This window comes from Cheilinus undulatus, linkage group 3, assembly GCF_018320785.1.
Source record: "Cheilinus undulatus linkage group 3, ASM1832078v1, whole genome shotgun sequence".
NCBI classification, from domain to species: domain Eukaryota; kingdom Metazoa; phylum Chordata; class Actinopteri; order Labriformes; family Labridae; genus Cheilinus; species Cheilinus undulatus.
This window is the reverse complement of record NC_054867.1, coordinates 49,820,445-49,842,354: the sequence shown is the minus strand read 5'-3', so window position 1 is coordinate 49,842,354 and position 21,910 is coordinate 49,820,445. Positions and strand designations below refer to the sequence as shown.

The window sequence follows — 21,910 nt, the reverse complement described above, 5'->3', positions numbered from 1 at the left end:
GAGACTTAAAAAATACATTACATTTTTTTCTGTGCTTCTATGCTTAGACATGAATTGAGTATGCCATCAAAGGCTTGTTTTAAGGGTAGAAGGCGGTTAATAACACTTAAATTTGGATTTTAAATTTTGTAATACCGCAATATAATACCGTTACCATCAAAGGCAAGAGAAATACCATGATATAATTTTTAGGCCATACCGCCTAGGCCTAGTTGCCACTGTTCTGAGCTCTATTTTTCCTCCAGGCTTTCGCATGGTCATGTGACCGAAAGAACTGAAAATGGCACTCAACTTAATTTACGATCAGTCTAGGTACAGATAAAGAAGTGGAGTTATTCACCCAACAGTCAGTACAGCCATCCTTAGATTATGCATGTGAATGGAAAACTCTAAAGCAATGAAATAAAAAAACATTTGAGCTATGAGATTAGACACTAACCACAATATTTCTACTTGTAAAGAAATTGGCTTCAGAGAATAAAACCATTTTTAAAAGGCTGTAAACACCTCTGTCTCTGCAGTTAAATTGGCATTTTAGAATTTGGAATTGGTAGTCATAGAGAGCTTTATGTGGAGAGTTTTTGCACTTCTCAGGCTTCATTTTCCAACTCTGAAAGTTGATGCTTGTTGATAATCAACCTCTCCCTTTCTCATTTTCTCTCTGCAGACAGCAGGTACTTCCAGCTACGGTGTCATTTGTATCAAGGGCGAGGTCTGATAGCTGCTGACGATAACGGCCTATCAGATCCCTTCGCCAAGGTCGTCTTTGGTACACAGTGTCAGGTCACCAGGGTAGGTATAACTTGCATGTTGCTTAACAGAGAGAGGGATAACATTGTTAATTTAAATTCATTTAAATTCAATCTGCTGTTTTATCAGGATTTTTTTTTAAATTTCAAAAGTGTTTCAAGCACCAAATATCACTGAATAGACATTTTCCCATGATGCAACTTCAACCCTTTCTTTAGGTTCTTTTTTCTTGGTTAACACTGATCTCCATCAAGAGCTATACCTTCTAGTTTCTGTAAAGGCTTTCTGTTAGAAACATGAAGCCTCCAAACTAAGATAAGCAGATTTTTTAACAGTAACCTAAACTTTGTGTGTCAAAATGGTGGAATGACCCTTTCATATGCAGTTTTTCTTATATGTATTATGTCTCAACAGGTCCTGTCTAGCACTCTTTCTCCAGCCTGGTGTGAATGTTTGTTATTTGACAGAGTTCTGCTGGAGGGAACAAAAGAGGATCTCCAACTAGACCCTCCCCTTGTAATCATCAACATTTATGATGAAGACGCCATGGTAACTGACCTTCATCTTCTTATCCTCTGCACTGATCTTCTATCTCTCCAAATTGAAGAAATGATATCGTATGATGTTTGTTGTATATTTGTGTCCAGGGGGGTCCAAAGCCTCTGGGTCGGACCTTTGCCGAGCCAGAGTTTAAAACCGTGGAGCAGTACTACCAGAAGCCTCACCTGCGTTTCTATGACATCAGCATGGGAAAGGTGCCTGCTGGGGAGCTGCTGGCTGCCTTTGAGCTCATTGAGCTGGACTACTCCAAATTTGGAGAGGTGACGCCTTTAATCAGTGCATCGCTCTCTGAATGCCACTGTATTATCTCTTTATGTCTATCTGTGTTGGTGTGGTTCATGGCTTACAAAAGCCTGTTCTTTAACAGCTTGTTCCTTTTTCTAGGAAATATGTCAGTTATTTTAAGAAATGATAATAAAAATGCCACATCCAAACTCTTCATGAACAGAATGTCTCTGGAGACACAACTGGTTCCCATTAATTTTTAAAGTAAAAAAATCTTGCCATAATTTTTGCCAGAGAGAAAACCTAGATTTTATAAATCTAAATAAAACTGACTGCTTTCTATTGAGTTTAAAAAACCAAATATGTAGAGGATGATATGATAAAACCAACATGTAAAACAAAAAAGTAAGGGGCTGAAAACTGAACCATGGAGAACACCACAAAAATCATATTTCTTAATTAAATCTGTAACTTGATGTTGAAAATTCTTCATCTCTTGCAGCCCCGCCTCCCAAACAGTGTGGACCCTCAAGAGCTGACCTACCTAGAAGAACAGAGATGTTACATCATCCCAGATGGGGTCCGACCTGTCCTGAAGACCTTCAGGATCGAGGTCAACACAGACTGTTGAAAAGGCGTCGTTGAGTGTATTTTTGGGTTATTTGCTGAATGGGTGTAGTAACTGACTCCTACCATTGTGTGTACTCAGGTGTTGTTCTGGGGTCTGAGGGAGCTGAAGCGGGTTCAGCTGTTTGAGGTGGAGCGGCCTATGGTGAAGGTGGAGTGTGCCGGGCGACAGCTGGAGTCTGAAGAGATTGAAAGCTACCAAACTCACCCCAACTTTAAAGAAGTCGTCCTCTACATGGATGTGGTCAGTCTTTAGGTCAACAGCTTTGAAATAAGTTCAGACCACTTTGGACACACCTGGTTGACCTTTTGCAGTGATAAGACATGACGAGTGTCCAATACCTGTCTTCATTTGGTCCAATCAGAAGCTGCCAGAGCAGGCCTACCTCCACCCTCCTCTGACATTGTTTGTGGTGGAGCATCGAGCGTTCGGTCGGCTCGCTCTGGTCGGGACGCACGTGGTCCAGAGCCTCATGACCTTTGCCCCTGCTGAGCTCGGAGGGGAGCCTGAGGAGGAAGACGAAGAGCCAAAACCAAAACCAAAACCAAAAGGTAAAATCTAGGAAAGAGGAAACTGAAAAATTGTAATGCTGTGGTTTAGTTAAAGGTCTTGAATGATCCAGCATTTCAGCTGCATTTAAACTCTTATTCCTTCTTTTTCTCTCTATGGACTTTGCAAAGATCAAAAACAAACTTCATTCTACATTTAGACAACAGATTGCACAGTTATGTGAACTTTTGCTGAAGTTTTTTGACATAGTTTCTCTCTGCATCTCTCCAGAGAACCAGAACCTGATGAACATCAACCCTCTGTCAGCAGTGAAGGGTATCGGACTCACTGGCCTGTCCATCACCCAGTCAAAGATTCCCATCAACCCCATGAAGATAGTTAATGTATGCTAACATTAGCACCTCTATCCTCTGTGTATTGAAAACATGACACCAAAGCTGTTCATATAAACTCAAGCCAGATTTTAGACCATACTGCTGTAAAAACACACAGATTTATACATATTTACATGGTTTTAGGCTCCTCTGAAGAAGCTAATGGACACCGGAGAGGAGCTGGAGGAGGAGCCGCCTGAGATGGAGGAGCTGGACTGGTGGTCCAAATATTACGCTTCACTGCAGGAGTTAGAGAGACAAGTGAGACACTCACTAATCTATCGATGCCTAAATATGCCCATAAATTTAATGAAGAATGCACAGATAAATGCTATATAAATATGGTTAGTATCTATCTGCAGATTTTACTCTGAAAGATGAGCTAACTTGTTATTTTGAGCCTTACAGCACCTGTGAAAATAAATGTGTAATATCCTTAATATCCCTAGAGCTGAAAATAATCCCATCAATATCAGGGATAGCAGAGGGGTTTTAGCCACTTAAGCTTGGACTAGATGTTTTTATGATGAGATCTAAGGGTTCCATTGGAAGAAAACTTCCTGTTTAGTTATGGTAAATTTAAAATGTTCAATACTCAAAGACAAATTTTGTCTATTTACAGACGGCAAATTACCAATACTGTGTATTTAGAGGGCACTAAAGAGGTCAGATCACCAATTTTGTCCTTTTAGAAGGCTCCAAAGAGGTCAAATTGACCAATTTTGTCCATTTAGAGGGCACCAAAGAGGACAAATTGAACATATTATTCTATTTAGAGGGCTCCAAAGAGTCCAAATCACCCAATTTTTTAACTTAGATGGCACCAAAGGGGGAAAATCCCAAATTCTGTTTATTTAGATGGCACCGAAGAGGGTACATCACCCAATTTTGTCCATTAAGACGGCCCCAAAGGGAACAAATCACCAATACTGTCTAAATTAGAGGGCACCAAAGAGGGCAAATCACCAATATTGTCCATTTAAAAGGCACCAAAGAGAGCAGATCAACTATGCCCATTTGGAGGGCCCCAAAGGGAACAAATCACCAATACTGTCTAAATTAGAGGGCACCAAAGAGAGCAAATTACCAATATTGTCCATTTAGAGGGCCGTAAAGGGGGCACATTTTGTCCACCTAATGTTTGTTGGTGCTTGTGATGGTCTTATTAGATATGTGTGTTGATGACTATTTGAACAGGTGTCCCTAATGAAGTGATCATTGGTTATTTAAAGGGGTACAAAAATGCGATTCTGTAAATGTACAGAAAAGAAGAAAAAGGGAAATAACATCTGCCAACAGGATCTTATTTCATTTTTGCACAGTTAGAATATCAAACACAGGGTTCAGGTTTAGCTCAGCTGGTAGAGCAAACGCCCATATACAGAGACTGGAGTCCTCTATGTACTTGTTGTGGGATTGAGTGCATATCTTCCCCCACTCTCTCCATATTTTCAGTCTGTCTTTAGCTGTTCTATGTAAATAAAGGGAAAAAGCCCAAAGAATAATCTTTAAAAAGGGAATTGGAAACACAAGTGTTTCAGCTCTAGAAGAAGATAATTTTAACAAACTCACAAATCAGTGTTAAACTCAACATGTCTGATGTGTTTTTGTCTGCAGGCTGCTGAGGAGGAGGAGATGGCTGAGGCCGAGGCAGAAGCAGGTAGAGTTTCAGCGTGCACTAGGATATTACAGCCATGAAACAGCATACTATCCTTTATTTATCTGTCTGTTAAGATTGGAAACAGTTTATTTGATAATGTCTTCTTTTGCTCAGATGGAGGTAACATGACGATGGCTAACATTGAAGAGGAAGAGGAGGAAATCGTGGTGGTGGAGGTCGAGCCTCCAAAACGCAAGAAGATCGCCACACTGAAGGTGAAAAGTCCTGTCTGTCAGTGCAGGCAGATGTAAGTTTTAGTCTTGTTGACCCTGAGCAGAGATACATGTTGAACTTTTCTACTTCTCTTTGTGTTCAGCTGTACTCTTGTGATCTGGAGTCTGAGTTCAGTCAGTTTCAGGACTGGCTGCGGACCTTCCCACTGTATAAGGGCAGAGCGAGCGGGGAGGATGATGACGATGATGATGAGGAGAGGTTCATGGGAAGATTCAAGGTGCTGTGGAGAAGAGCTTTCTGTGTGTGTTAATGCCTGCACAGATCACTCATTAACCTTTCTCTTCATGGTCAGGGCTCCTTCCTGGTTTATCCCATTGATTCAGGAGATGAAGAAGACGACACCTGTAGGATCACTAATGGAATCCCCAAAAATACACCAATTAAAGTCTTGGTCCGGGTCTATATCGTCAAGGTGAGTGCTGGAATTATACCAGTGTGTCACCAGATAATCCAACACCAGCTGAACCATGACACCAGAATTCATACGTCAGGCAAAATAGTTGATAAAAAAAACAATCTGGTAAAAAAAAAAAAAAAAAGTTGTTTTCTACTTTTGAGTTCTCTTGTATTTGTTGTTTATCCTTCAGGCCACCACTCTGACCCCCACAGACCCGAATGGTAAAGCAGACCCATATCTGGTGGTCACCATTGGAGAACAGAGCCAGAACACTCAGGATCGATACATCCCCAAACAGCTCAACCCCACATTTGGAGAGTCAGTACCTTTCTGTCCACCTGTACAACCCTCTCTGACTTTATATCGCTCAAACTTTCTGACCTTTTAAATGTCTGCTATTGTCTTTCAGGGTGTTTGAATTCAACGTTTCTTTCCCACTGGAGACGGATTTGCTTATCGAAGTGATGGATCACGACATGTTGGGGTCCGATGACATTATTGGGGAGACACGAGTCGACCTGGAGAACCGGTTCTACAGCGGCCACAGAGCCAGCTGTGGTCTGGCTCTTTACTACGACGCGTTAGTAAAACAACTCAGTGCAACATTACATTTCATCAGTTCTCTTAAAACTGACACTCATGTATCAGTAAGTAACGTTGCTCGGTTAGAATGAGATTTAGTTACATCAAAAGCTTTAGCTATAGCTATGAAGATATGTAATCTACATAGTTGGTTTATGTAGCCAATGTAGCGTCTTTAGCTTTAGATTAAGCTTTGTTATCTACGTGCCTACATTATCTACGTAGCCTTCCTAGTCAATGTAGCTTCATGAGCATTTGCTTTAGGTACGTTACAAGCTTTAGATTAAGATACGTAGCTATGTAATCTACATGGCTAATGTAGCTTCTTTAGCCTTGTTTGTTTAAGATTTGGTTACACTGGCCACATAGCTATACTATCTATGTAGCTTACATAACTAAGCTACTTAGCTTTAGATTTATGCAAGTCAGAAGCTTTAGATTTAGTTATCTTAGCTAGGAAGCTACATTTTCCACATAGTTCACTTAGCTAATGTACCTTCATTAACTTTTGATTTAGCGTTGTAAGAAGCTTTAGATTACTTTGCTAATGTAGCTAATGTTGCTTCTTTAGCTTTGTTTGCTCAAGATTTGGCTTGGTTAGCTTAGTGGCTACATTAGCTATGTACCTTACCCAACCAAGATGGCTTTGTTAGCTTAAGGATTAGCTACATGGCTACTTTATCTTTTTAGCTTATTTAGCGAATGCATCTTTGCAAGCTTTTGATTAAGTTACATTGGGAGCTTTAGAATTAACTTAGAAGCCTACATAGCTACATGTATGTGGCTTATGTAGCTAAAGTAGCTTTTTTTCCTTCTCTAAATTTAGATTTAGCCCAGGGGCTACATGATCTACATGGCTTATGTATCTCGTGTAGCTTCTCTGGCTTCATTAGCTTTAAATTTAGCTATGTTAGCAATGTAGCTACATTATCTGTGTAGCTTACTGAGCTAACAACCCTTACCTTAACCCTTACTCTAACCCTATCCGGTAGTTTGAACAGATTTTCATTTGAAATTTTTTGTGTGCATTTCTTTTCTAACAGAGGTGGCATCTCACAGTTGTGGTCTGCAAGACGAGGCATCTGAAAGCTGCAGTCTGCAGCCAGACAAAAATCTTAAATTTTGTTGGTGCTTGTTGCTATTTGAAGCGTTAAAAAAATAATATATTATCTGACTTCAACCTCCATATGAGAAACTTTCCAAAGGAAACTTAATTGACTTTTGTTCAGTTCAGGTCTTGCATGACTGTCAGACCGTACAGTATGTGCACATGAATCATGAGTAATGGTCATGCATTGGAGATGATTCAGTCACACAATGTGAGCTGACTCTCCTTCACAACTGTCATTATAACTGGGGATCATGTGAGTGAGTGATTTTGTACATGCACTCCTGCATATCTTCATGATTAACAGTGTAGTTACAGACCATGCACACAAGAACTCTAAAGAGCAACATCATAAAATAAATGTCCTTAACATCCTCAAATTTGTTCCAGAAAGTTAAAAATGTTTTGATATTTTGAGCATATTTTATCTATTTATTTAGCACAGGGACAGCTGTTTGTGTCAGGCTCTACCAGTAGATATTTACCCGTTGATTTTTTTCTGCTTTCCCTATCAAGTGACGGCTACAACAAGTGGCGAGATGCGAAGAAACCGACGATCATCTTAGCAGAGCTCTGCAGGAAGAACAGTATCATGTCTCCAGAGTATAGACCATCTGAGGTCAAAGTACTCAACAAAATCTTCAAGATCCCACCTGACGCGGTACCTGAAGGTAGGAACAGCAGAGAGCAAGACATAACCAGACAGTTAAAAGTCTGGCCCACATATGATATTGTTTCAAAACCTTACATGTCAAAAATGTGAGAGACTTTCAAGCTGACAAGTATGTAAGTTTAACAGTTCAACACACCACAACCTAACAGATTCACAGATTAGTCATGGATAGTTTCAGGCTTTTATGCCTTTATTGTATGGGACAGTAGGTAGAGTCTGTGGGAAATGGCATGCAGCAGAGTGCAGAGATTCAGAGTTTTACTCAATCCTCTGTAACCATTATTCACTGGGCTATCCAGCTACCTGTGACAAAAAATCTTTACCAGTATCTAAAATTTGGGACTTTTCCTAGATTGGCCCTATGGGGGAATTGGGCCAAAAATGGGCCCAAGTATCTTACAGTGTGAACTCTGCTTTAGCCATTAGAGACTTTTCTATGAAATCAATGTAAAAGTCCAGAACTGTCCTTCTGCAAACAGGAGGACAGCATCAAGTACCATGAAACGCTGCTACCCTCATCCTACAGCAATCGCTCATTCCTCCAGCTCAGGCTAGAAAATCAACACTTGCTCTTCCGTGTTACTAAGTAGTGTTTATGTGATTCTTATCAGTCCTTCTGAAAAAGAACCAGCGGACTCCTGAAGAGGAGGCAGAGATAGAGGAACATGCAGCCCTGAGCGTGCTGCAGCGCTGGGGGGAGATGAAAGAGTTCATCCCTGGAGCCGTTCCTCTGGTCCCAGAACACGTGGAGATCAGATCCCTGCTGAATCCGGACAACCCTGGACTGCCACAGGTAACACAAATGAAGTGGAGGGATCTTCCATGCATTGTGTGGGATTTAAACTTTCATTATTGGCATTAACACGGCATTTATTCTTATAACAACAGGAACATATTTGATCTCTCACAGCCACTCTTACAGTAATACGCTCTAAATATGAAAAAACACATTTTATCATATCATGTTTGCCGACAAGCTGCACCACAGAGCTTGAAAGTGAAGTAAGGATTGTGTTTGTGTGTTTCAGGGTTACCTTCACATGTGGGTAGACATGTTTCCCACGGATGTCCCAGCTCCCCCTCCTGTTGACATAAAGCCTCGCAAACCTGAGCAGTAAGTCCACATACCATCAGTAGAGGGTAGTAGATTAGCAAATAAGAAAACTCACCTTTGCTGCTGTTTCTATAATGACAGGTATGAACTGCGTGTGATCATCTGGAACACCGATGACGTGTTTCTGGACGACGTCAACCCGTTCACCGGGGACCCGTCCTCAGATATCTACGTTAAGGGGTAGGATGCATACACCTATACACCTACACAAACCTACTCACCTGCTCACACTCCTTCTTTCTTAGTTCTACATCCTCACAGTGACCTTTTCAGGTTTGCATGTTGCCGTCTGTCTTTACTTGTGCATCTGTCTTAAAACTTGCTCTGAAACTGATTTATCAACTGGGGACAGCTTAGCCATCAGGGGACATGTTGGAAAACTCCTGTTTATCGTGCTTTGAATCTAGCTAAAATCAAGCTCAACCCCCCCCAACAGAATCTGTTGAGAGTTGTCCTACAGGTGTGCAAGTGTCAAATTATGTGCTCAACACTGCCTCTGCTGGCCAGAGCAGGAATTTTAAAAAGTCACATACATTGATTTTCACACACCTCTATAGTTTGACTGGCAAAACTTTCAGTAAGACTGTAGAGAAGCTGTTAAGAGTATTACAGGAAATTCAAGACTAACACCAGACGTCACAACCACTTAAACAAAGACAAGCATGAGGAGTCATATTACACCCCTGGCCTCACCTGTGTAATGTGGGTAATAAAGAGTGCAACACCCCTCCTTTTGGCCACATTTTACCTGTGTAAGAAGTTTTCTAGTTTTCTGTAGTCGCCCTAATCAAGGAGGAATACAGATCAGAGCTGAACTTGAAAATGAATAGTGGCAGCTGCACCCTGGACTTAAGAAAATCTCCTGCTCAAAACAAGACAAAACCAGTCTTTGAAAATATTGCAGTAATTCACCAGGACATTGCTAATTTTGATCATGAATATGCTCAATGCCCCACATGCCACAGTGGCTAACTAAGCTTTTTTTAAGTTTATTTAAAGAGCAAGTTTTGATAACACTTTCAAAACGACATTGTCATGCTTTTGTATTGTTGTCCATGCAGATGGATAAGAGGACTAGAAGGAGACAAACAGGAGACAGACGTCCATTTCAACTCTCTGACAGGAGAAGGAAACTTCAACTGGAGATTTGTGTTCCGCTTTGACTACCTTCCAACTGAGGTGAACGCACAATAAATACACACTAAAAAGACAAATAACTGGTTATTAACATTTATTACACAACACAGTCATTAATTTAATGATTAACAGTGACCGGATGAACTTTGCTCTTAAACTTTTTATGGGCTACAAGTAATTATTATTTTCTTGTTAAACAACCCTTGAGGGTATCTATTAAGTTTGCTAAAGCTGAAAGAGTGTGCAGTTTTATTCCCATAACCTAAGGACAAGTTTCCATCATTTATTTTTGTGCATCCACCAAAAGCACAAGAACTTCTGTCTCTGATAATGGGTCAATGACATATAAGGCTTCTTTTAATGTGGTTGCAGCACCCTGACATTTAAGAACCGCCAACTACCAGGACAAAAGTTTCTAAATGATCTTACTAACTTTAAAATGATGAATTTTAACCTTTTTTTATTTTACAGATTTCAACCATAAAGTTATGCCAAAGTATTCTAATTTGAGTTGCTCACAAATAAAATGCCATTGTTATTAGCATCAGTAATTTGTTCATTTACCTGGACGGCCACATCACCTGACATTTTTAGGGTTTAAGATGCCAAAATATAAATAATATTATTCAAATTTACTGAAAACATATAAAAAATAAAAGTAGGTTTCATAGAAAAAAATGATAAATGCCATGAATTATTTTTTTTTCTAAAAGGAAATAATAGATGCAGACTCAAAAATATGCACGTCACATCATTTACTCTAATATGAAATAAAGAAGAGCCCAAACTGCCTGTTTTATAAAGTTAAAACTAGAGACATGCTTGGACATTGACCAGTGACTTCTACATTTGTTGAATGTTTAAACATTCTCAAATTCAACACATTACTTGATAGACCACTAAATTCAACACTTGGTGTTGAGTTCAGGATTCTGTCTCCATTTTTTTCAACTTATATAAATAGTTTATCAAGATTTCCAGTGCATTTACAGATCTCATTCCTGTTTAGTTGACTTGGCTTCATAAAAGCCTCACCAAGGAGACAGATTTTAAAAAAGGGTTAAAAGACTGATTTATCTTCTAGCCAGATCCTAGATTTAAAATCCTTCGATTTAAAGTGACCCCAGTGCTGACTTTAATTGTGGACCATTGTTTCTTTATTTACTAAATTTAATACTGTAAGACTGGCTTGTAGTGATCATATTTCTCCTGGTTTGCTCGTAGAAAGAGGTGGTTTACAAGAAGAAGGAGTCCATTTTCTCTCTGGAAGAGTCAGAGTTTCGACAGCCGGCTGTTCTGACGCTGCAGGTCTGGGACTACGATCGCATCTCGGCCAACGACTTTCTGGGTAAGGCTCTTAAAAGGACAGAAGGATTATTTTCAGAAATAAATCTCTTGTATCTGTTTTCAAAAGTTAACTTATCATTTTGCAATAGTTAGATTTTTTATGTTATTAAAAGTCTTGTGACACGATTTATCTCTTATTTTTCATAGGAAGAGTCTTCAGAAGTTTTGATTTGCTTGTCGTTTTTTTTTTCCAATGCATCGATGCAAACCCAAAATTTTCTCCATGTTTAAGTGCTGATAGATTCAGGGATGTATTAATTTGTGCCACAATTGTAAAGCAAGATAATCAAGGTTCTCTTTCCCTTATTTATGTCCACTTATTGCTTATTTTTCAGTGTTGAGAATGTTAACAGTCTTGAAGTTCAAATGCATGTTAAGTGGATCCCTGATCTCAATATGAATTAAAATAATCCTGTAAATAGTGTCTGCCATAATCAAGCAGCCCTAAAATCCAGATTTTCAGCTGATATCTTAATAGACTACAGTCCAGTCTGAGTTTATCTTAAATGCACATGTTTTTAGTAGCAACATTTATGTTAGATTAATCCTAAAAATCTTATAAAATTTGAATTTCTTTGAGGCGGACTTACTTTAGACATTTTCACAGAGTGAACCATGACCTTTATAATCAATATGTAGGAGTCATCATGGCTGACAATGTTTTTTGCAAAGTCCAGATTGTATTGTGAGCTCATGTTAGGGTATAGTTAGATTTTAGCTGCTGACATCCTTGTCCTCATCAGTCCTTGTTCTTCATCTTCAGGTGCCATAGAGTTGCGTCTCAACGATATGGTGCGGCCGGCGAAAGCCCCCGGTAAGTGTAAGATCGACATGGCAAAGGAACGGGCCAGCCCTCGGTTCTCCATCTTTCGTGCCAAGAAGATGAAGGGCTGGTGGCCGTTAACCCGGCTGAAGACGGCTGAAGACTTCGAGAAGGAGGAGAAGGAGAGGGAGCAGGCCAAGAAGAAGGGCAAGAAGAAGAAGAAGAAGAAAGACAAGAGAGCCAAAATGAAGAAGGAGGACCTCGAGTACGTCGACAGCAGCGGAAACACATACCTGTTAATGGTAAATAATTGAATATCAATACTGTAAGGTTCACATCCAACACTAGAGAAAAAACATCGTATCCATGGATATGCATTCTTAAAATCTTTAACCAAACTAAAAATAGTGCATTCTGCTTTTACATGTGTGTTTCGGTAACTTCAACTATCCTCTATTCCTGTTTCCGTGTTTGAATTTGCAGGTGTAAAGATGAATAAAAGCAATTTTGTTAGATTTAGTATTAAAGTATTAACATATTTAATATGATAAGACAGTTAAAAGGAGGTAATGCTCTCCATTTCTGTTTAGTTTTTGACATCAATTATTTGTGCAGAACTGTCCAAATAGCCAACACAAACAAAGAAAGAAATCAGCAAAAGAAAAACTGAAAATAGTTAAATTTTTAGCAGCAAGGTGATGGGTAGAACATGGTTAATAAACCAGACTCATGGAATAAATGCTGAAATGTCATTCACACTATTTTTGCATGTGTTTTAATATACTTTTATATTCAAATAGTTCTAACTTTATTATCAAAGGGGTTGTTCCTTTGTTAAATAACATTACTGTTAATGCAGACTAGAATACACATTTAAACTCCATTTTGGCTACTTGTGATGCTTAAACTAACACCATGATTGTGTGCGTTTGAAGGGGAAGGTGGAGGCAGAGCTTCAGCTGGTGACTCTGGAGCAGGCAGAGGCTAATCCTGTGGGACGAGCTCGAAAAGAACCAGAGCCTCTGGACAAACCAAAGTATGACAGATAAGCACATTGAAATTCACTGCTAAAGTCAATTTTAAAATGAATTTATAGAGTTAAACATGAACCGTGTATTCTGTACATCTGTAAATTCATGTTTATGTATTAATTCAGTGTTAATTCTTCAGAATTTCTCCTTTGGTGTTGTAGGTGTAGTATTTTTATTGTAATTGTGGATATTTTGAAGAAAAAATCCTAAACTTGCATTTTTTTAGTGTCAGCAGACAGCAATTCTACATTGGTAAAAATTTTATTTCCTGATAAAGACAAAAAAAATGAATGAGTTAATACCAGAATGCTCCAGTAAACAAGGTTGAAGTTCTTAATAAATTAAATAATGCTGCAGTTGTAAATAGATTGCTATATGCCTATGGAGGCAATTTTTCTATTAAAGTCAACCAAAATTAAAAGAAATGTGAAATACTCAATACTTGTGTATACATTCCCCGACATTAAACCGATCCATAAAAGAAATTCCTTTGAAATGTACTAATTTTGCCATTTAAGGTCATCTTTTTAAAATGTGATTCGACCAAACCTTTGGATAATTTTAATCAAATCTCTCTTGTCGCCTCTCCAGCCGTCCCACCACCAGCTTTAACTGGTTTGTCAACCCCCTGAAGACCTTCATCTTCCTCATCTGGAAGAAGTTTAAGAAGTACATCATCGCTTTCGTCATCCTGGCCATCCTCACACTCTTCCTCGGCCTCATCGTCTACACGATACCAGACAAACTCTCCAACCTGATGGTCAACGGATGAGGAAACCCCCTAAAGGACAGTCTGAGGTTTTACTATGCCTGAACGGATCCATTTAAGGGCTGACTGAAGTCATAATAACCTGTAGCATGTGTAAGCAATAACATTAAAGTATGATTTGACAGGTTCAGACTGACTGCACTACATTACCCAGCATTCCCTGTAACAATATCACAACCTGAAGCTTCAGGGATCTGGCCTTCTCTTGGTCTTGTCTATTACTGGAGAAAATATTGAACACATGTTACTGTAGATTCAATTCTTATTTCATTTTTTTCATTTTGTATATTATACACTATTTCACTGAAAATGTGTAAAACTTTGGATTAAAATCTGAGCAGATAAACCAGCACCTCATCAAATCTAATTATGAAAAACTGATTTATATGTATTTGTTGAAAAGTATAAGCTAAATGAATAAGTATATATATATTTTTTGAGTTTGCACTGAAGATAAAATCCTAATTTGTACATTTTTTTAACTAAATGATTGTACTGATATTATTAAATGAATAATTATTTAAGTCAATGCAGTGAAACTTGCCATATTTTTCAGAAGTTTAATTTTGATAAATCTCCCTATAAGACACTTAATTCATTGTCAGTTTCTCCACAGACAAACTAACTTGGGCTTTTACTTTGAAAGTCTAACAGTCATAGCGTGTTAATGTTCTCTAAGACAGGAACGCCTGACTCAACTTGTAATTTAAGAAAAACTATATTAGACCTAGGCGTGTGGCCTTCATCAGTCATCATCTGCAAACATTTTCCACCAATGGACATATCTGCTAAAACAAAGTAAATATAGCTCTGTATTTATCATTGTGCTGTCTATTTTGATTGAGGTATCGTGTGGTTTGTGGTAAAAGCAGGGGAGACTTTGATTCTCTAGGTATCTTTGTGAGAAATGGCACTCACTGAGACAGTCTGAAAGTCCTGACTTGTGAACGTACACAGTGAGATGAAAGTTGAGCCATGATGCAGCTGTTTCGCAGCCACCATGCAGCCTGTCTGTAATAATTATGATAGGAATGTGCAACAAAATACAGATGAACAAAATAAGCTGAATTCTAAATCTGAAAGACTTTAAATCCATTGGCCCTTCAGGGCTCTACTACTGCATGAAGTTTGGTTTGCTTTTTTCTTCTGGCCTCATCGTCCCAACACAGTCAGAGTAAAAACATTTGATTGATTTAGCTGCTCTAAAAAATGTTCAGGCATTCTTTCTCATAAGGAGATGAGTTAACGTATAGTAGATATGAAGGAACCGTTTGACTCCTGTACGTCAGACTTCATCCTCTTTATACTGATTAACAGGAAGTTAGGAATGTTTGTTTCCTCTGAGACTCTGATGAGAGTGACAAGACAGGAAATGATGTAAGAGGAACAGTTGTGGTTTAGTTTGTACACAAAAATGTCCAATTCTATCAGATGTTCTCTCGGTTTACGCTTTAGACTGAATTAAAAAAAAAAAAATAGGCAAATTTGATTTGATTACTATTACTGTAACATCTCTACTGATTCTCCTGCTCCTCAGAGGATGAATCCTGATGACTTCTCTGGTTGTTTCTGATGCACAAAAATGCCGTTTTTGAGAGTAAAGTATATTATAAAAATATAAAATATTTAAATAAAAATAACTTCTGTTTTTTTTCTTTTAAACTTCATATTTTCTACTTTCTATCTAATAACTTAAATCTAATACTTTCTATCCATTAACATGGCTAATGGCAGAGGAGTCCAAACTTTGGACCGAGGGCCAATTGCAGGCCGCCGTCCATTCTTGATTCTTCGATTTCTATAAGTAAAATGTTTTATGGCCCACATGAGATGATGAAGCTTGTGCTCAACTGTATGGTATTTTTTAGTTTCCCCACTAGATAGTGCTACCATGTTGATTCTGTAAACAAGCATTTCAACAAGAAGATATCTTGAGTAATAATGTCCTGATAGATTATTGCAGCAAATAGCAGCCCCAGTAGCATTTCAGGGGCGGAGCCAGTGGTGGCCAGGGCCAAACAGGGCCCCCTGAAATCTGATTGGCTCCCCCCAATCCTGAAAATGACTGTCTAGTTGCCCTGTCAGCCATTAACATGCCATTTAGGTGTACTCAATTGCTAAGCATTTATGAACTTACACTGGATTGGTCTTACTTAAATATCCTCAAGGCGTGGAATATAAAAGTGGCCCCACCATTCTGATATATTCCTGTATGTGGCCCTCAGGGAACAAAGTTTGGACACCCTTGGCGTATAGCATTTAAACTTGAAGTTTTTATCATTTAGAAAAAATATGATCATGTTAATATTTTTACTTTTGTTACATTTTTGATTTTTCATCTGATGATTCTGGTTTTATATTTAAATATGTGACGTCTTATCTCAAAAATGTAAATTTTCCTGTTATAGTTGACTTTTAATCTCGTCCTTTGAACTTTTTCAACTAAAAGATTCGACATTTTATCTCATTATTTGGACCTTTGATGGGTTGTTTGCAGTTGTGATCCAGAATGTCCATTAGGGGTCAGGAAGTGAGGGCCAGCCAAAGGAATAAATTTGGAATAGAGGAGAGTTAGTACTTAGGGAATTCTACCCAATTATCATTAGGAAATTTCTGCATACCTTGTGTACAATCCCTACATTTTACAGGAAACACAGCTTAACTGATTTACCTGGCGTGGAGGGTATCAATATCACAAATACTCAGTCCTCCTAGTGTCTAGCATTGTCTAGAGAAAGAGAGACAACAGTCTTTAGGAGCTGAGCCTCTTTAACATGTTAAAAATTCTCATTTTGTCACTAACATGATTTTAATTGAAACAGTGATGTACTATCAACCAAATAAAGCTAGTGGGAGTGACTGAGTAATAATGTGCTTTTAACGGACGACCCTGTTCTACTAAATAGTTCTTTAATGTGAGCCACTGTAGCTAGCTCCTGTTTGAGTGCCAGTTTCCTTTCCTCCATCCTTTGTCATTTTTTAATTTACATCTAAAAAGCCAAACTAAATGAGGAGCAGCTTGGGAGTCAAACAACCAGCTCTACCGAGCTGAGTCAAATGATCAGGATCTCTTAAAAGAGACGGATGTCCCGTCACAACGAGTGAGACTGGAGGTTGGTTAGACGAACTTCAGCTGAGGAAAAAAACGGGTAAAATCAGAGTTTAATGTGATAAAACACAACGTAACTGCTGAACTAAACGGGACTGCTAAGTGGAAATGGACCAAACACGAGCTTTGTGTGACACCACCCCTCCAGGCCTTAGACCGAGGCTTTTTACGTCCTGCCTGCTGCTGTTTCTCTGACTTTTTTAAACTTTTCTTTTTTTTTTGCCTGAATATTTCACAACTTTTGGGACTAAAAATTAGCTGAAGAATTATGAATGTTTATATTTCCACCTTGAACACTTGGCATAGTATCAAACAGCTCAAAACATGGCCAATATGAAAGATTTCTATATGCAGAAGCCACTACCTGCCCCCCATCAGGAATTCATAACATCACCTGCAAATAACTGACATAAATATGGACTTTGAATTCAAAAATTGGGTTTTTATTTCATTATTTCAACTTTTTATCTTATTTTGAGTTTTATTTTGCAATAACAATAATCACTTTAAATCATAAAAAATATTTTTCTATTTTCACTTTTTTAAAATATTTTAGACCCTAATCATAATTTTGTTTTTTTATCTTTTAATTCTTAATTCTTTCATTTTGATAATTGGCTCTATATCTCAAAATGTGAATTCTTCTCAAATGAACTTTTATTTTCATACTTTTAACTTACGTATTAAAAACTCAACTTTAATTTCTTTATATTATGGACTTTTTGTAGGAAAATTTGCTTTCATTGAATAATTTTGCCTTTAAATCTTCAAAAGTATTTTCAAAATTGACCTTTTATTTAAAAATTGTGCTTCTTATTTGAAGTTTTGGCATTTTATCTTATAATTTTAACTTTTGTGTCCTGTTTTTATCACTCACTCTCATATTATATAGATTTTTTAACTCTCATATGAATAAATGTGAGCATTTTTTTAATGAGAATCACTTTTTTCCACTGGCAGAATTTGGCTTTCACATTTTTGACTCATCCTTTATATCTTGAATCAAAACACGCTCGATAAATATTTTAGCTGATATTTTATTAATTTACTCCTCATAAAATGTGAAAGTTTTACCGGAAATACAGACAGTAGTAGTCGTCCTGCTCTTCCCCCTTATCTCGCCTCGGCCCCCCCTTACTACTGTATTTGTCATGAATTAAACATTATCTGGGGTGTAATGGGGTTTACTCTGTGCTCGGTCAGCAGTGCGCGCTCCCGCGCCACACAGCCCCGCCGCTGTGCACCGTGAACGCGCCTCTCCATGCGGGTTGAATAAAGAAGGAAAAGCTGGAGTAAAACGAGAATCAGCTGATCGTGAAAAGACACAAAGCTGATTCCGGAGCGGAGAGCGGACACCGGGCTGTTCCTCACATCTGAAGCCGCTGTAGGAGCGCGGGGGGTCGGCTACTCTGCTCACCTCAGCCGCTCTTTGTCAGCTGGTTCACACTCGGAGAGAGAGCCGGGCGGGTTTGTTGGTTTTTCTCTGAATGAATCCGCTGAAACGAGGAGAGAATCGTTTGTTTGAACGCGTTACTGACTCGTGAGTGTTTGACTGTGGGTTTCTCTGTGACTCATCGCTGTGTGGATTTATCTCAGCTGGATTTAATCACCTTTTGTTTGGAGGAAGAAGAGGCTGATGCTGCGGTTCACAGTGAAGTCACACTGACGGATGAGCTCTCTAATGACCGTTTCTATCAGCCTGTTAACGCTGGATTATCTGCTCTGAGCTGCTGGATTGTGGAAACAGCTCTAATGGGATTACCTCACCTAAAATTGTTCAAAGATTTTATTCTTTTATCATAATTTTTTCTGGGGATCGGCTCTAGGTTCCACCTGATTTCCTGGCTCTTTGTGTGGACCCTGTCTCTGCCAGTGCTGGACTCTGTTGGTCTCTTCTGGTCCGGTTTCTGCTGATTGTCCCGGGTTCAGGAGCACCATGCCGGAGTGTGTGACCGTGTCCGAGTTTCTGCAGGAGGTTCAGGAGGACTGGAGCTCCCCGACCACCTCCTCCTTCACCTCCAAGATGATGAGCTGCAGAAACACCGTCTACCTGCTGGAGGAGGTCAGTGCTAACAGGGGTGTAGTAGTCCAGGAGTAGTTGTAGTGGACTGTCAGTGTAGATTATTCATTCATCAGGAGCGAGGTGCACCTGACCAGTTTGTCTTTACATTCAGGGCTGGACTGATCAGATTTAGGGGCCTGAGCTGAAAAGGGCCCCATCAAACCCCACTTCTCTGAACCTTCAGTTTTCTTTGAGTAAAACCAGTTGCTACTATCGTCTTTCGTGTGTTGTGATTATAGCCTTTCACAAGACACAGCAAGGTTTTAGTTTGCAAGAATTAGCCTGTGTTCAACACATTTTTATTCCATTAACAGGACCAACAATTTTTATCAAACAAATCTGTAAAGATATATATTTTTTTATCGCAAAGGAGGCAATGTGTTAACAGACATCACAACTTTTGTGCACACTCCATCTACAGTCAAATTAGCTTTACCTGAATTACAGTTAAATTTGCAAGTTCCACATTCTCCATGTCTGCAGTATTTTGTCCATGCCACCATGCACTCCAGGAAAAACCCCTCCTTTTCATGACTATCTTTGTAATTCCACAGCTCATGCTGCAGCCCATTTCTGGCATTTGCTTCTGGCACGTGCCAGACAGTGGCGTCTGGTCAATAAGTTATTTGTAGTCATGTGATTCTGATAATGCGCAAATGTCCATTGGGGTCAGGCAGTGGAGGACAGCAATAAGAAATACATGAGCGGAAGAAAGTTGGTACTTAAAATTACTAAATGGACCTGTACGTAGAAAAAAACATCAGAAGACTGATTGAGTACGATCCTTAAACTTTACAAAAAGTGTTTTTCTCCTAACCTTGCAAAGCAGATGGATACGCCAGTTTCTGTCTTTCTTACTGGCGAATCCCTCTTGCAAAGCTCTGACCTGTTTGGGCCCGGTTAGAAAGTGACTGGACCAATCAGCGTCGAGGGGCAGTACTTTCGGGCACGGCGGAGCCGTGACGTAAGCAAGCAGTGAGAAGATGCCAGTGCAGTTATGGCCGAAGACATTAGCATTGATGCTGCTAAGGCCGGCCACACACTAGATGATTTTTAATCTGAAACGATTTTAAAACCATGAGAGACAACATGACTTCGGGACAATTTCCAAAGATTTTTCATCTTTAATCGTCTGAACGCACACACTAGATGACTCAGCCAGATTGTCAGACCACACACCGGCGAACCTGCCTACGACCTCGCGTGATCACGTGTCTTCAGAAAAAAATCACGGATGTCTGTCGATACCGTCTTGCTGTCTCTCCACAACAGGCTGTCCTGGCATGCGTTACATGAGCAGCAACAATCATAAACCAAGGGAAAGGCTCAGGATGAAATCCTGGCTGAAATTAAGGTACCGTTGTGTTTATGGTTGTGAGCGGTGAAAGTACGTATGATTCGTCTGGTGACGCTACCCGGTGTGCTTGCTCTCATTCGTTGTTAAGGTACTCCGTCAGCGGCACTACGACCTAGAATCATAAATATCAGACATGTTTGATATTTATGATTCAGAGTCTTGGAGATTACGACGCGATTTGGAACAGTAAATGAATGACCCCACACACATGCAGACTACTCAGACAAATAATCATTTGCGACGAGGCTCCAGTCGGTATACGCCCCCACGATCGTTGGGGGAGTCTAATCTTGGCCAAAATCGGGCTTAAAATCCTGTAGTGTGTGGCCAGCCTAAAGCGCCAGTTTTATCAGAACTTGATGACATTTCTTCGTTTAAAGAAAAACAAAGAACAGCAGTAAATTGTTTTCTTTTCAAAAAGACAAGTTGTGTACTGACATGTCTACAGTTGCCATGGTCCGCAGCGTTATTCAGTTCTCTATGGAGTTTACCTCAGTAGCGGCTAAGTCCCGTGTTTTGTTGCTCTGATTGCCCGGTAAAGATATGACAGAACGTTCATCCATCACCCTACGGGTTTTTTTTTTTTTTTTTTTTTTTTTTTGAAGGCTCTGCCCTTTTCCCTTTGTCTATGAGTGGTTTGTTTCACACATCCATCTGACATGCCAGGTTAGTTTTTTCCACAGCTTAACAGATTTACCTGGTATGGAGACAATCAATATCACGAATACTCGGACCGTTTAGACAGTTAAAGGCAGACAAGAGTCTTGAGGAGTCTTACCTGTGCTAAGAGGCTAGTTGAGCCCCTTTGACATGTAAAAACATCCTCATTTTGCCACAAATATACTTTCAACTGAAACAGTGGTGAACAATCAACAGAATAAACCTTGTTGTAAGTAAAGATGTGCAGTTCACAGATGAGCCTGTTATATTAAACAGCTCTTCTATTTAAGCCACAGCTAGCTCCCATTTGAGTGCCAGTTTCCTTTCCTCCTTTGTAATAATTAAACCCCCATTTAAAAGCCAAACTGATGGCAAATGTTAGAGGAAGCCAAAGAACCAGCTCTACCGAGCTCCTGTCACAGCGAGCGACACTAGACAGCCATCAGCTGAGGAAACACGGGTAGGGTCAGGGTTTCAGGTGCTGAACCATGACAGTACTGTACTGAATTGAACCCAACTGCTTTGTGGAAACGGTCTGTTGGAGTGACTCTGCCTGTCCAGGCTTTAGATCAGCTTTTCAAATCCATGTCTTCTGTTGTCATTTCTCTGTGAGCTTTTAAACTTTTTTGCCAGAGTGTGCCATTACATTCGGGACATAAAAGTAGCTTAAGAATGTTTTTATTGTCATATTTTGAGCAGTCGGCACAGTCTTGTTTCTCTTCATGCAGAAATCACTTCCTGCCCCCCCCCGGAGCTCTCTGCTGTGGCATCATCTGCAAAGAACCAATAGAATGGGCATGAAATATTATCAGTAGCAGATGTTTATCTGTGGTGTTGTATCAGTTTAATGCTGACATTT

The 21,910-nt window shown here is 39.4% G+C and overlaps 2 protein-coding genes across 4 annotated transcripts in view; both read left to right on the top strand.

Annotated features, from left to right (window-relative positions):
• Positions 1-14,207, top strand: part of fer1l4 (fer-1 like family member 4) — a 38,481-nt gene extending 24,274 nt beyond the window's left edge. The window contains exons 28-50 of the mRNA XM_041783006.1: positions 668-792; positions 1,165-1,299; positions 1,398-1,571; positions 2,039-2,149; positions 2,246-2,407; positions 2,529-2,715; positions 2,945-3,057; positions 3,193-3,309; positions 4,666-4,708; positions 4,823-4,923; positions 5,025-5,159; positions 5,235-5,354; positions 5,530-5,657; positions 5,749-5,919; positions 7,546-7,700; positions 8,314-8,495; positions 8,731-8,816; positions 8,898-8,996; positions 9,878-9,995; positions 11,178-11,301; positions 12,064-12,365; positions 12,999-13,099; positions 13,686-14,207. Coding sequence (XP_041638940.1) covers positions 668-792; positions 1,165-1,299; positions 1,398-1,571; positions 2,039-2,149; positions 2,246-2,407; positions 2,529-2,715; positions 2,945-3,057; positions 3,193-3,309; positions 4,666-4,708; positions 4,823-4,923; positions 5,025-5,159; positions 5,235-5,354; positions 5,530-5,657; positions 5,749-5,919; positions 7,546-7,700; positions 8,314-8,495; positions 8,731-8,816; positions 8,898-8,996; positions 9,878-9,995; positions 11,178-11,301; positions 12,064-12,365; positions 12,999-13,099; positions 13,686-13,866 — 3,170 coding nt within the window. The 3' untranslated portion in view covers positions 13,867-14,207. The remainder of the gene's footprint in view (positions 1-667; positions 793-1,164; positions 1,300-1,397; positions 1,572-2,038; positions 2,150-2,245; positions 2,408-2,528; positions 2,716-2,944; positions 3,058-3,192; positions 3,310-4,665; positions 4,709-4,822; positions 4,924-5,024; positions 5,160-5,234; positions 5,355-5,529; positions 5,658-5,748; positions 5,920-7,545; positions 7,701-8,313; positions 8,496-8,730; positions 8,817-8,897; positions 8,997-9,877; positions 9,996-11,177; positions 11,302-12,063; positions 12,366-12,998; positions 13,100-13,685) is intronic.
• A 3,964-nt stretch (positions 14,208-18,171) lies between these two features.
• The window catches only part of unm_sa1614 (un-named sa1614), a 41,465-nt gene continuing 37,726 nt past the window's right edge, over positions 18,172-21,910 (top strand). For all 3 annotated transcript variants that reach the window (XM_041779534.1, XM_041779543.1, XM_041779527.1), the window contains exon 1: positions 18,172-19,034. In XM_041779534.1, the coding sequence (XP_041635468.1) occupies positions 18,909-19,034 (126 nt within the window). In that variant the 5' untranslated portion in view covers positions 18,172-18,908. The remainder of the gene's footprint in view (positions 19,035-21,910) is intronic.